At 36.4% G+C, this 14,775-nt stretch overlaps 1 protein-coding gene across 9 annotated transcripts in view; it reads left to right on the top strand.

Annotated features, from left to right (window-relative positions):
* The window catches only part of LRRIQ3 (leucine rich repeats and IQ motif containing 3), a 367,465-nt gene that overhangs the window by 117,983 nt on the left and 234,707 nt on the right, over nt 1-14,775 (top strand). For all 9 annotated transcript variants that reach the window (XM_045036014.1, XM_003990225.5, XM_045036013.1 and 6 more), the window contains one exon: nt 11,763-11,916. In XM_045036014.1, the coding sequence (XP_044891949.1) occupies nt 11,763-11,916 (154 nt within the window). The remainder of the gene's footprint in view (nt 1-11,762; nt 11,917-14,775) is intronic.

Raw genomic sequence — 14,775 nt, 5'->3', positions numbered from 1 at the left:
TTTTTGTATATGGGTCTTGTGTCCTTTAGCTTTACTGAATTCATTTATTCTAACAGTTTTTTGATGAAGTATTTAGGGTTTCCTATATATAATATAATGTTGTATGCAAACAGTGACAGTTTTTTTTTTCCTTTCTAATTTGAATGCTTTTTGTGTCTTTTTCTTGCCAGATTTCTCTAGATAAGACTTCCACTATTATGCTGAATAAAGGTGACAAAAATGGGTATCCTTGTCATGTTCTTGATCTTAGAGGAAAAGCTTTCAGCTTTTCAACATCAAGTATGATGTTAGCTGTAGGCTCATCATATATGACCCTTATTATGTTGAGGTACATTTTCTCTATACCCACTCTGTTGAGAATTTTTATCATAAATGGATTTTGAATTTTGTGAAATTTTTTTTCTGCATCTATTCAGATGATCATATGACTTTTGGTCTTTGTTTTATTAATGTTGTGTATCATTTGGATTGATTTGCAGATGTTGAGCCATACTTACAATCCTGGAATAAATCCCACTTGATCATGGTGTCCAATCTTGTTAATGTGTTGTTGAATTCAGTTCGCTAATAATTTGTTGAGGATTTTGCATATATGTTCCTCAGGGATATTGGCCTGTAATTTTTTTTTTTCTTGTGATGTCCTTATCTGGTTTTGGTATCAGGATAATGCTGGCTTTATAGAGTTTGGTAGAGTTTGGAAGTGTTTCTTCTTTCTTTCTTTCTTTCTTTCTTTCTTTTCTTTCTTTCTTTCTTTCTTTCTTTCTTTTTTGGAAGAGTTTGAGATGGGTTCGTATTAATTCCACTTTGAATGTTTGGTATAAGTTTCCAGTGAAGCCATCTTGCCTTGAACTTCTGTGTGTATGGAGTTTTAAAATTACTAAATCAAATTCTGCCTACTAGTGATTGGTATGTTCAAATGTTCTGTTTCTTCAAGATTCAGTCATGGAAGGTTGTATGTTGCTTTGAATGTATCCATTTATTCTTGGCTTACTTATTTGTTAGTCTTTAAATGTAGTAGTCTGTTACCACGTTTAGTATTTCTGTGGTATCGTTCATCAACACCTCTTTCATTTCTGATTTTATCTGAGTACTCTCTTTTTTTTTCTTGATGAGTCTACCTAAAGTTTTGTCAGTTTTGTTTGTGTTTTCAAAGAAACAGCTCTTGGTTTCACTGATCCTTTCTATTGTCTTTTTAGTCTGTGTTTCATTTATTTCTGCTCTGATCTTTGTTATTTCCTTCCTTTTACTATTTGGGGTTCATTTGTACTTATTTTTCTAGTTCTTTGAAGTGCATGCTTAGTTTATTTGAGATTTTTATTTTTTGTTTTCTGAGGTAAGCATTTATTGTTAAGAACTTTTCTCTTAGAACTGCCTTTGCTGTATCCCATAGTCTTGGTATATTGTATATCCATTTTATTTTGACTCTCTATATTTTTAACTTTATTTTTTATTTCTTCATTGACCCATTGTTTGTTCAGTAGCATGTTGTTTAGTGTCTATATATTTGTGAATTTTCCAGTTTCCTTCTTGTAATTTATTTCTAATTTTATACCATTGTCATTGGAAAAGATACTTGATATGACTTCAATCTTCTAAATTTGTTATGACTTCTATTGTGGCCTAATATATGATTTATTTTGGAGAATGTTCTATGTGCATTTGAGAAAAGTGTGCATTGTATTTCTTTTGAATGGAATGTTCTACATACATCTGTTAAGTTCATCTGGCCTAACATTTTATTTAAGGTTGATGTTTTCTTATTGATCTTCTGTCTGGATGATTTACTTATTGGTGTACTGGAGGTATGGAAGTCCTTTACTATTATTGTTTTGCTCTTTCTCCCTTTAGGTCTGTTAACATGTGTTTTATTTATTTAGGTTCTTTTATGTTGGGTACATAAATATTTACAAATGATATATCTTCTTCTTGGATTGACTTCTTTATCATTATAGAATGCCTTTCTTTGTGTCTCACTACAGTAGGTTTTAAAGTCTATTTTGTCTGATATAAATATAGTTTCCCCAGCTTTCTCTTTGTTTGCATTTGAATATCTTGGTATTCATAGATTACCTTTTTCATCCCCTCACCTTCAATCTTGTATCATCTGAAGTAAGTTTCTTATAGGCAGTATATAGATTTGTCTTAAAAAAAAAAATCCATTCTACTATTCTATGTCTTTTGGAGAATTCAATGCATTTACATTTAAATAAATAAATAAATAAATAAATAAATATGTTTTTGGAATAAAACTTTGCTTTTATTCATTTATTTTTAATTTTTAAAATTTTTACTTAAATCCAAGTTAGTTAACATATAGTGTAATAATGATTTCAGGAGTAGAATTTAGTGATTTATCACTTACATATAACATTCCCAGTGCTCATCCCAACAAGTGCTCTCTTTAAAGTACTTACTGACGTTTTGTTAATTGTTTTTGTGGGGTTTTCTGTTTTGTTTTGATTTGTAGTTCTGTTTATTTTTCTTTTCTTGTTCTGTTCCTTTGTGGTGTGGTGACTTTCTCTTGTGATATGCTTAGGTTTCTTTGTCATTATCTTTTGTTTATCCCTTAGAGGTTTTGCTTGGTGGCTACCAGGAGGCTTAAATATAACAACTTAAAATAACTTATTTTTTAGTTGATTACGTAAGTTTCAAAGAATTTTAAGTTTCTACATTTTTACCCTTCTCCCCCTACACACTGTTTTTGTTATCACGTTTTACATTTTTATCTTATGCATTCCTTAACTAATTCATGTAGTTACTATTACTTTTATTTCTTTATCTTTTAACCTTCATATTAGCTATATAAGTGATTAATCTACTGCCATTTCTATACATTTACCTTTACCAGTAAGAGCGGTAGGTACTTTCATGTTTTTATTGTTTTTTGTTGTCGCTAATGAATGTCCTTTCTTTTCAGCATAAAATAATACCTTTGACATTTTTTGTAAGGCAAGTTTAGTGGTGATGGACTCCTTTAGCTTTTGCTTCTCTGGAAAATTATCTATTTCTCTTTCAGTTCTGAGTGATGTATTCTGGTTAGAGTATTCTGACTGAGAATTTTCTACTTTTGGCACTTTGAGTATATCATACCACTCCCTCTGGCCTGCAAATACCTTTGACATTTTTTGTAAGGCAAGTTTAGTCGTGATGGACGCCTTTAGCTTTTGCTTCTCTGGAAAATTATCTATTTCTCTTTCAGTTCTGAATGATGTATTCTGGTTAGAGTATTCTGACTGAGAATTTTCTACTTTTAGCACTTTGAGTATATCATACCACTCCCTCTGGCCTGCAAAGTTTCTGCTGAAAGATCTGCTGATAATGTTATGGGGGCTTCCTTGAACATACCAGGTTGTTTCACTCTTTCTGCTTTTAAAAACCTGCTTCTTCAAATTCTTCAAGGTTTTTAGCCTTGACATTTTTATTATAATGTGTCTTGGTGTGGGTCTCTTTGATTTCATCTTAGTTGGAATTCTCTGTGTCTCCCGGACCTGGATATTTCCTTTTCCAGATTAGGGAAGTTTCAACCATTACTTCTTCAAATATCATTACTGCCCCTTTCTTTCTTCATTCTTACGAGACTTCTATAATGTAAATGTTTGTCTGCTTGACATTGTCCCATAAATTCTTGAATCTGTACTTACTTTTTTTCATTCTTTTCTTTTTGCTGCTCTGATTAGATGAGTTCCTCTGCCCTGTGTTTGAATTCACTGATCCTTGCTTCTGCTTCATCTGGTCAGTTATTGAATCCCTCTAGTATATTTTCGGTGTAGTTACTGAATTCTTCTGATTGGAACTTTCTTATATTTTCTATTTGTTGAAGTTCTCACCATGTTAATCCATTTTTTCTCCTGAGTTTGATTAGCCTCTTTGTGACCAATTCTCTGAACTTTGTCAGGTAAATTATTTGTCTCCATTTTATTAATATTTCCTCTCCTATGCCCCAATGTTTTATCTTATTCTTTCATTTGGAACATATTCCTGTTTCTATATTTTGCTTGACTCCCTGTATTGGTTTCTACATATTAGATGAAATAGCTACCTCTTCTTGTCTTGGAGGATTGGTCTTGTGTGAGATATGAACCTTATTTTTCAACCCTGCCCTAGCTCTTGGTTGTCTTTCACACCTTTGTGATTGTTCGAAGAGCCTATTTTATGTAGTTTCCAGTAGTTGAGTGTGTGCCAAGACCAGTCAGTGTCCAAAAGGGGAGAATTTCATTCAACACCTAGGTTCAGGCTGATTGGAAGTCAGATCCTCAGGCAGCAGCTTTTAATTTTTTTTTTTAGTGTTTATTTATTTATTTTGAGAGAGAGAGAGGGAGAATGAGTAGGGGAGGGACAGAGAGAGAGGGAGAGAAAGAAAGAATTCCAAGCAGGCTTGCTCCATGCTGCTAGTGCAGAGCCAGATGTAGGGTTCGAACTCGTAAACTGTGAGATTATGACCTGAGCTAAAATCAAGAGTCAGATGCTTAACCTACTGAGCTACCCAGGTGCCACTCAGACAGTAGCTTTTAAATAACGCAAATATACACTATACTATGTACTGCAATCATAAGTTCTGCTAAGCCCTTGAGCCTGGTGATCTAGACATATTCCCTGGTAGCACTGGCAACAATATTGACTCTAGATGAATATACAAGTTCCTTTCTGGGAGATACATGTAAGTTGTAGTGAGTCAGAGGGAGAAGGCAAAGATGGCATACCTAACCTGTATTCCCTGAGAGAGCTTCCATGGCCTTTAGATGTGTGCCAAGCCTACAATCTGCCCTTATGTCTGAAACTCCATGACTAGCAAGTAAGTCTCTTTTACAAAAAGTCTGGGGATGTGTTTCTGTCTGTTATCTGTGTAGTGTTCTGTGGATTCTAATCTGCCAAGAATTGTCTCTCTGATTGTTATAGTCTCTTGAGACCCAGGAATACAAGCTCGTCTCCCAACCCCCAGCCACCAGATCCTGGTGATCAAAGGGTGTCCCCTGGGCAGCAGCCATAGAAACCAAGGCATCAAGGGATAAAGGACTTGTATGAAAGCTTACTTTGAGAGATGCTAGTGCTCTGGTAGAGCATGGTGGAGGGAGTGGGCATGAGGTTGGTATCCTTCCTCCAGGTCTCAGGAAATGTTTACAGTCAATCCTTAAATTGTCTTTAATTAGAAGACTGCCCTTCAGGCTGAATCTATATAGCCTGAAGCTAATAGGTCTCTTTAACAGAAAGATTGAACTCCTGTATCTGTTGCTTTGTGCTGTGATCTGGGTGTGGTACTGTTTAAGAGCTTTTACTCCATTTGTTACATTCCTGTGGGACCCATGAGTATAAGCCCTACAGGTTATGAGAACCAGTCAATATAGAGATGCCCCCTGAAAGCAACTGCAAAAATTAGGGCACCAGAAAAGGGTATATGCTCCTTTCTGGAAGATACTAACTAAACTAACTAAACTAACCAAACTAAACTAACTAAACTAAAGCTAACTGAACTAAAGCAGAGGGACAGTGCAAAGATTATATCCACTGCCCTTAATTCTCTCAGGACTTCTAAAGACGTTCCTATAATTGTGCTAAACCAGAAACCTGCCCCTCAGGCCAAATCTCCTGGAAAAGGAAATAGCCTCTTGTTTAGAAAGATGGGCAGTGTGTTTCAGTGTGCTATCTGTTCAATGCCCTGGGATTTGTAGTCTGCCAAGAACTTTCTCTTCAATTGTTGTAGTTTCATGGGACCTAAGAACTCAGGTCCACCTTTATCTCCATAGCCAGGTGATCAAGGGACATCCATTAGGTGGCAGCTATAAAAACCATGTCACTAGATATAAAAACTGGAGCACCAGATATGTGTAGAAGCTGCCCTCTGGGATATACTGGTGTTCTGGAATGCAGTAGAAAGAAAGTACAAAGATGGCATCCACCAAAAAAAGGAAAGAAATAGAAAAGAAGAAAAAGGAAAGGAAAGAAGCATTAAGGGTGACATCACAGGAAAGGGGGTTGGGGAAAGATGGCATCTTTCAGCTTTAGCAAGGGAGAGGGCGTGCAGGAAGAGGTCATCCACTAGCCTCTGATACTGGAGAGTAATCCAATAGGTCCCTGCCCCTCAGACCCAGTGTTTTAGAATTAGGAAATGAGTCTCTTCCACCAGAAGTCTGGGCGGTTTCCAAAGGACCACTTCTGCATTGCGCCCTGGGGTGAGTGAGTCTGCATGTATACCATTTAAAAGCTGTTCAAGAGGATAACTCAGAATGGTTTGTCTGACAGGTCATAGATCCCAATTTCTTTAGGGCCAGTTATTGGAGCTTTGCTAGTTTCTGTGGTGGTGTTATATTTACTTGATTTTTGTCATCTTTCATTCCTTACGTTGGTATCTGCACATTTGGTTAAACAGTCTCCTTTTCCAGACTTTATAGATTCACTTTGACAGAGAAACTTCCCTAGACAGCTCAGACTGGGTGTCTGGATATGACTGCTGATAATGTCGTTGGACTGTCCCTAGACAGCTGGACTGGGTGTGGTGACTGCTTTTAGGGTCTATTTTGGGGGAGGCAACTATTCTAGCTCTGAGGGTGTACCATTGGCTTAGAAGAGCTAGACAGAACTGCTGGGTTTGTTTCCTGCCCAAGTGAGATTGTAGTGTAGGCTCTGTGGTTGCCTGGATCAGGCTCTGGTTAGATTTACTAGTTGGTTGGGATTTGGTAGTATACTCTGCAGTAGTTTGAATTAGTTTCTCTGCCCTAGCAGGACAGTAGAATAGGAGTCAGGACCTGCCCATCTCGTTATTTGGGGATCTGAATCAGGCAAGAGTGTGAGTGAATATCCTAGTCAGGTGAGGCTTCCAGTTTTGCCCCGCAGACAAGGAAAGTCATGAGCTCTATTCTCTATTCATGTGCCACTATAAGTAAAGCTATGGGGTGGGCTACACAGCTTCTTGTGTGCTCTGGTAATATTCTGTGGTTGGGCAGGCTGAAGCCTGTATTCAGCAATGAGTGGTACCAGAAATTAATTTCCTTGCCCAGGTGTAGTGGGAGAAGCAGCTCCAAAGAAGTAAGGCTCTTTGTGGCCCCAAACTGCCCCACACTGCAAGTTCCCTGGCTGAACAGGACTACTCACTTTCCTCAGGGGTCAGTCAGCATTACCTGCCTGCCCCTTGTTTTTGCTAGGTCACAGAGAGGCTTCTGAGTATTCTCACCATCCCTTCCTGTCGGGGTGGGGGGGGGGGCAGGAATCATGCTTTGCAGCATGTGGGTTATGACTGCTCTCCTGTGCGTGGACCCACCTTAGACAACTCCTCAATTTTTCTAAATAGGCTTTCCCATTGGGAGAGGCCAGGAACTACAGTGAGCAGTAGAGAAGCTATGAATTAACTCCCTTAATTGGGCAAAGCAGGGGAACTATCTATACTGGGTGCTACATTTACTCTGGGGGTGATCCGCTCTGCTCATATACCTCTTAGCTTGAGCATTGCTAGTGTTCCCTTACTGCCAGATGATGCCAGGAGCCATGCTCTAAAGTGGTGGGGCTATGACTTAGCTCTTTGGCATGAGCGTACCAGCCTCCAGAGCCTCCTTGTCTGACTGGCAAACCTCCTTGTCTGACTGACTGCCTAAATGAGGCAAACCTGTACCCTGCCAGGTCCTTGATCATATTGTGCCACTGACTTGATTCTGCAAATGAGCAAAAACATTGTTTGGGACTACCATTTGGGCTCAGGTAGGAATTCAGTCTGCCAGGATTCCAGTGCTGGTCCCACCCTGCTTTGTCACAATCAGATTCCCAGTAGTTGAGCACCACAGACTCCCCTGTAATCCCCATAGGGTAAGACCAGAGTAGGGGCTTCCACAAAGTGACCCACAAACACTACAGGGGCTGGATGTTACCCCTGGGCTCTCTTACCCACTGAAAGAGCTATAGGCTCAGGGGAGACCTCTCAGTGTGGTGCTGCACTGGTCTAAAGGAAAAGGATTGCTGTTCACATATAGCCACTCCTTTTACCTTTCTAATGCATTCTGTCGTGGTCTTTGTGGTATATTGGGAGATGTGATTCAGCTTTTCCTTTTGTTCTAGGATTCTCTCAATGGTGTTTTGTCCATGAATAGTTGTTAGTCGTTCTTGCGTGGGAGAACAAAGTCAAGAATGACATCTGTCACTTATATTTACATATGTATGAATACATTTATATGTATATAAAATTCTTGTTTGAAAGATTTTTTCCTCCTCTCTTTAGTACTTTGTGTCATAGTAGTGCTTGTTGACCTCAATTGTTTCTGCTGAGAAGTCAGCAGTTAATCTTATTCAGGTTCCCTTGTGCATGACTAGTCCTTTTTCTTCTGCTGTTTTCAGGATTTTCCCTTTGTGTTTTTTTTTTTCCTTTGTTTTTGCATTTCTACTATTTTACTATGGTGTGTCTGGATGTGTTTATAATGTGTTTATTGTACTTTTAGTTTTTTTTTTTTTTTAGCTCTTGGATGTATAGATTAATGTTTTACATCAGATTTCAGAATGTTTTAACACTTCTAATATTTTTTTCCTGTGTTTTTTCTAATTTTCCTCTTCTATCTCCCATTATTCATATGTTGATGGACTTAATTGTACTCCACATTTCTTTGTGGGTCTGTTCATCTGTCTTCATTATTTTCTGTTTATCAGCATAATCTTTATCTCTTCAAGTTTTCTGAGTTTTGTCCTTTTTCCAATTAAAGTCTGTTGAACTACTCTAGCAAAACTTTCAGTTGGTATACTTTTCAACTGCAGAATTTCCATTTGGTTCTGTTTTATAATTTCTGTGTCTTTATTAATAATCTCTATTTGAAAAAGCCTTGTCATTATACATTTCTTTGCTTATTTGAGGCTTATTTCCTTTAAACATATTTATAATAGTTGCCTTGAAGTGTTTATCTGTTATGTTTGTCATTTGTACCCTTTTAAAGGCAGTTTCAAAGGCCTACTCTTTGGTTACACTTTTGTTTTTCTTTGCCTGTCTCATAAGTTTTTGTTGAAAACGACATTTAAAAAAATTTCTAATGTTTATTTTTGAGAGAGAGAGAGAGAGAGAGAGAGAGAAATGGAGTGTGAGCAGGGGAGAGGCAGAGAGAGGGAAACACAGAATCCGAAGTAGGCTCCAGGCGCTGAGGTGTCAGCACAGAGCCTGATGCAGGGCTCGAACCCACAAAACCGTGAGATCATGACCTTTGCCAAAGTCAGATGCTTAACTAACTGAGCTACCCAGGTGCCCCCAAAACTGGACATTTTATTTATTTATTTATTTATTTATTTATTTATTTATTTATTTATTTTTATTTTGTTTGAATTTTTTTTATAACGTTTATTTATTTTTGAGACAGAGAGAGACAGAGCATGAGCAGGGGAGGGGCAGAGAGAGAGAGGGAGACACAGAATCAGAAGCAGTCTCCAGGCTCCGAGCTGCCAGCACAAAGCCTGATGCAGGGCTCGAACCCACGGACTGTGAGATCATGACCTGAGCTGAGGTCGGGCGCTTAACCGACTGAGCCACCCAGGCGCCCCAAAACTGGACATTTTAAATAGTATATTGTAACTACCCTTGTTACTGAACATCTCACCCAGGCCTTATTTATTTGTTTAATAACTTGGGTAAACCATTTTAGTAAATTTTATTTCCCTTGCACTGTGGAGCCTCTGATATTTCTCCTTAGAGGGCAAACCTTTAGCCAGGTGCGGTCACCATTGGCATGACAATGATTTTAGTAGGGCTTGCTTTGATCGTCTCTTTTTCTGATTTCTCTGTTAAGCCGTTCTGAACTCCTTTGATGTCACAACTATTACTAGCTTTCATTAGTTGCCAGCTGACTACTCTATTGTTTTCAGAAATTCCCTGGAAAATAAATTGTTCCATAGTGTGATCTTTTAAAAGTGGGTTCTTTATAAAAGTAATCTTTGAGGCCAGGTTTTACAGTTTGTTCAGATCCCAGAAGGGCTTTTCTTAGCTGTCCCCTCTCCTGGTTCTCTCTGGTAAATCTCAAGATGGTTTACAGTTTAGCTGTAAGAGAGTTGCTACTCTCTTGGAGGTACCCGCTCCTTTTAATTGTTTATCACTTGCTGAGGGCAAGGGCTCTCAGGGTTCCAGTATTCTCTACCTATTGCACCTGGGTTAGAGCTTCTGCCTTATAAGTGAATTCTGAGAGGAGGAAGGAAGTCCAAGATCTCCCAGACATTCTTGCTTGGAATAGATTCTCTAAAACATGGATCTAGGCTATGGTATTTCTTGGAATGATACTGTAGGCCTCAACTGGGACCAGCTGGGGAAGGGATCCTGTGTTTTCTTGACTTGTTACATTTGTAAGTGAGCAGAAGTAATTAGTACAAGTGCTGCTTGAAGTTCTTAAATGATAGTTGTATCCCTTTGTCTTCATGTTTTTCACTTCGAGGGGCTGGAGTAACATATTGGATATGTGGGTTGCCGACAGTGTCTCTGATAGTGGTGAGGGAAGGTTGAATGACTTTAGCAGAGCAGAGCTGCGCCACCAACTTACTCTAGTCATCATTAGAGCAAAGTTAACTTTTACATTATTTAAGCCATTATACATTTTATTCTCTTAATATATTTTACCCTAATTTGTAGATCATCAATGAAAGTATTTTGCATGAAGAAATGAATAGATGGAGCTCACTTTAAAAATTTGAAAAATGGAAAAAAAATGCTTTCCTTTTAGTTTTGTTTTACCTCTGCTAATTAATAATAATGGTAACTGTAAACTTCCTACTTCGTCCATCATTTTAATTCAAATGACTTTACAATTTCATCAAATAGAATAAATGTTACTGATTTTTTGGTAAATTGTCTCCATGATATTGAAGTAGTGTACTTTGATATCCTCTCTTACAAAAATTTTAAAGTAAAGATTGGCTGTTAAATTTTATCTAATACCTTTTCTGCATCTGTTTGTATACACAGACATGTTTCTTCCATTAATTTGCCTATATAATGAGCTTTGTAATAGTTGATCATATTGTTCTTATTCTTTCCTTATATTGTTGGATCTTTTCATTAATATTTAGAATTTTTGCATCTGTATTCAAAGCTGAGATTGGTCTATGGTTTTCTTTTTATTGCCTTATTAGACTGACTAGGACTTCCAATGCAATGATGAGTAGGTTGGGTGAGAGAGGACATTCTTCCCTTGTTTTTGATCTTACAGGGGAAATATTTAGTATTTTACAATTAAGTTTTATATTAGTTTGTTGATGCCATTTATCAGATAATATTTTGGACATATTGGTTTAAACAAAATTAAAATTAATCTCCTCTTTTTCTTTTACATTTTTTACTGTGACTAATAGAAAACTTAAAATTATTTGATGGCATACATTGTATTATGTTGGACAGTACTGCTCTAGAGTAATTTTTATAGATGGAGATAGGGTTACTTCTTTACTGGAGAAGAATAATAAAAAGAGTTCATAATGGTTACCTTATATTTCTGTAGATAACTGTGTCATGTTCTCCTTGCCATTATATTATAAAATACATAGCCAGACATGAGTACAGAACTGTTTGTGGATCCATATCACCAGAGATTTCTCAGCACCCATTCATCCCTTGATGAATGATGATGAGTAAACTTTAGTGCCTAAGTAGTTTTTTATGTAGTATTAATATGAAAACAAATATTACATTAAATTTAGCAGCATGTTTTCTAAAGATGTAAGTGAATTCATGAGTAGTTTTCTTTCTTTTTTTTTTAATGGCAAAAAAACTAAATGACAATTTCCTCCCCGCCCCCCCCCCCCCGACCCACTCTTATATTCAGCCCCTTGTTGCATAAAAAGGATCAGGAGAAATTTATTGGTGAATGTGAAACAAAGTGGACTTTTATACCTAAAGGATACGAAGACAGTCTCTTTAAGCATCTCTTTCTTCAGCCTGAAACCAATAGAACAGGAAAACTTGCACATTGGAAACATGTAAGTATGGTTAGTTTATTACTTACCTTTAAATATTTTTATTTAAGATACTATAGTTGTAATTTATGTATCAATAGTAAAAGTTTCTTCATTCCCTTTTAAATATTCTCATTATATTGTTAATATTCTGCTTGAGGTTTTCTTGATGTAAGAAAAGTCATATGATAACAAAATACAAATATAATTTTGTGGTACATTATTCTTATCACAACCATTTTGTAATTTTATGCCTTGCATATATATTTTCTCATATCACCTATTGCAAATAGTTATTAATAGTAATGTAAAATATCTTCATAGCAGTTGAAAACAAAGAAATATTTAGTTTATTGAAAACTAATGATACTATATGTAGTATAATATTCATTCAGTGTTTTATGATAAATTATGTCTTGCTTTGAGGACACATCGGAAATAGAAACTTATTTATTGACTGCCTACTGCTGTCAGGTGCTCTGCTAGATATTTTGCATGTGTTCTGTAATTTATTCTCCACAGCACTGTAAGATAGGTGTTTTCATGTCATTTTTATAAAGAGGAAACCTTTTATAGGTTAACTAACTTACCAAAAGCCACACATTTGAGTGACATTGCTAAGACTTAACTCCAGGTCTTCTGACACCAGAGTTTGTGCAAAAAAGCGCAAACTTTTTTTTTTTATCTTTAGAAGTTTTTTTTTTTGACATTAAATAATAGTAGAAATGAAGACTTGACATTCTAGTATAATTACTAGATCAAACTTATAATAATGTGTAATGCACTGTTTGTGATAAATAAACCCCTTCACATGTAGACCTGTTTCTAAGTAACTTGCACTATAAATATTTCCATTTTATTAACATGATTAGAAAAGACTACAAAAGGTGCAGACTGTCATTTGTCTGATTTCAGTGTTATTGAGGACATGTGTTTTAGAAGTAGCAGAGGAATATCTTCAAGCCCTTAAAACCCACAGAAATTATCCATTGAATAAAAATATAGATTTAAAAGGCCAATATATCCTATTCAAAACTTTTTCCTCAGTAGCACACAGTGCCGACTATATTCATTTGCTCTAGATGAGATGCTTTATAAAAGTATAAGGTTCATATGAAGTGTCTTTTGGCCCTCTATATAGAATATAAACTCACTGGTTTCAGGCATGTCACATGCTTTTTTATGTGCTTTATGCAGAGGAGACTTTCACTGAATGTTGTATATAACCAATTTGGATATATATTTATAAAGTACTTGCACATTCATGTACAGATATATGTATATACACATAGTCATATATCCATATGCAAAATCTAATATACATACATGGATATGTATTGTATTATGGCAAATGACTATGTGCATAAACAGGAATTAAATATTCATATTGTAGAGGTATTTTATTTAATATCTGTGAAGTTACATAGAATATGTCATTGTCAGGTCTTTGGAAGTATTTTAAATGTTAAGGAATTTGGGGATATATATTCATTATAAGGAGTTTTCTAAAGCTGTTAATATTATTGATAATTTTGCTAACCACATCACAATTAATGTTATTAAGAACTATTCTTTCATAGTCTATAAATCTGTACATTGTCTGATGATTTTACACTGTTTATAGCTACTATTCATAAGACCTTATAGAAGCTGTCTTCAGCTCAATTTCTTAGAGTAATTGAAATGATCCTTAATCATAAGATTCATCTTTGAATCTTTACTTCTTCTGTGTAAAATTGTTGTTCCATCTTCTGGTGGCTTCTTTTGTAGTCTCTTCAGCTCACTTATGTGGTGTACTATTCTTTTGTTATTTTTGTATCTTGTCATTAGTGACTTGGCAATTGGTCAAGTAGAAACTATAGTAAGAACAAGTGATGCCATAGAGTGCTTAAGAGAACCTAGGATCCAAGAAACATTAAAAAGATTAAGAAGTAGGGAAAAGAGAGGAGGTAATAAAATAACAGTATTTAATACTGGGAGTTCATTTTATTTTATTTTATTTTTTAAAAAAATTTTTTTCAACGTTTATTTATTTTTTTGGGACAGAGAGAGACAGAGCATGAACGGGGGAAGGGCAGAGAGAGAGGGAGACACAGAATCAGAAACAGGCTCCAGGCTCTGAGCCATCAGCCCAGAGCCCGACGGGGGGCTCGAACTCACAGACCGCGAGATCGTGACCTGGCTGAAGTCGGACGCTTAACCGACTGCGCCACCCAGCCGCCCCGGGAGTTCATTTAAAAAAAAATGCTGTGAGCAGAATAATGGAAAGGTTCAGTCAAGAGTGGAATTCAAGTTTTAGTAATTAGATAAGTAACTAATGTCTGTTTTTCTTCTGTTTGAGGCTGAAATGTGCTTGGTCCAAAAAGCATAAAACTTCCTGTATTCATGGTAACCTAAAATGGAGAGAGCCAGAAGAGTGAGTTCAAGTTATATTTATTTAGGAAATGCTATGCTGCAAAGCCAGCATTTAAGGTGCACACTTAAGCTGTTAAAGGAGATATAGAACCAAAAGCCAGGATTCATGAGTAAGGACTCTGATTAAAAAAAAAAAAAGTGGATCAGAGGAAATTGAGGTTCTGGAACAATTGCTAGAGACATTATTTATCGATGGCTCACAGTCAAAAGGTGGCCGTTCCTCTTGAAGAATTGGCCGACAGAAATACAGACCTATGGTGGTCAATGAGATCAAGTTTTAGGGAAACATATTATTATAATGGATTTTAGGGAAATTTAGATCCTATTGTGATGGATTTTGCTGGGACACCCAAAAATGTTTGAAATTTGCTTTGGCATAGTCAACCTTTTCCTCAAAGGTTACTGAGGTAACTGAATTAGGTTACTGAAAATGTATGTATAGGGAGTAATAGCAAACAGAGCAGTTTC

Source organism: Felis catus, chromosome C1 (genome assembly GCF_018350175.1).
Source record: "Felis catus isolate Fca126 chromosome C1, F.catus_Fca126_mat1.0, whole genome shotgun sequence".
NCBI classification, from domain to species: Eukaryota; Metazoa; Chordata; class Mammalia; order Carnivora; family Felidae; genus Felis; species Felis catus.
Note: the sequence above shows the minus strand (reverse complement) of the source record. Positions and strands in the feature narration are given on the sequence as shown.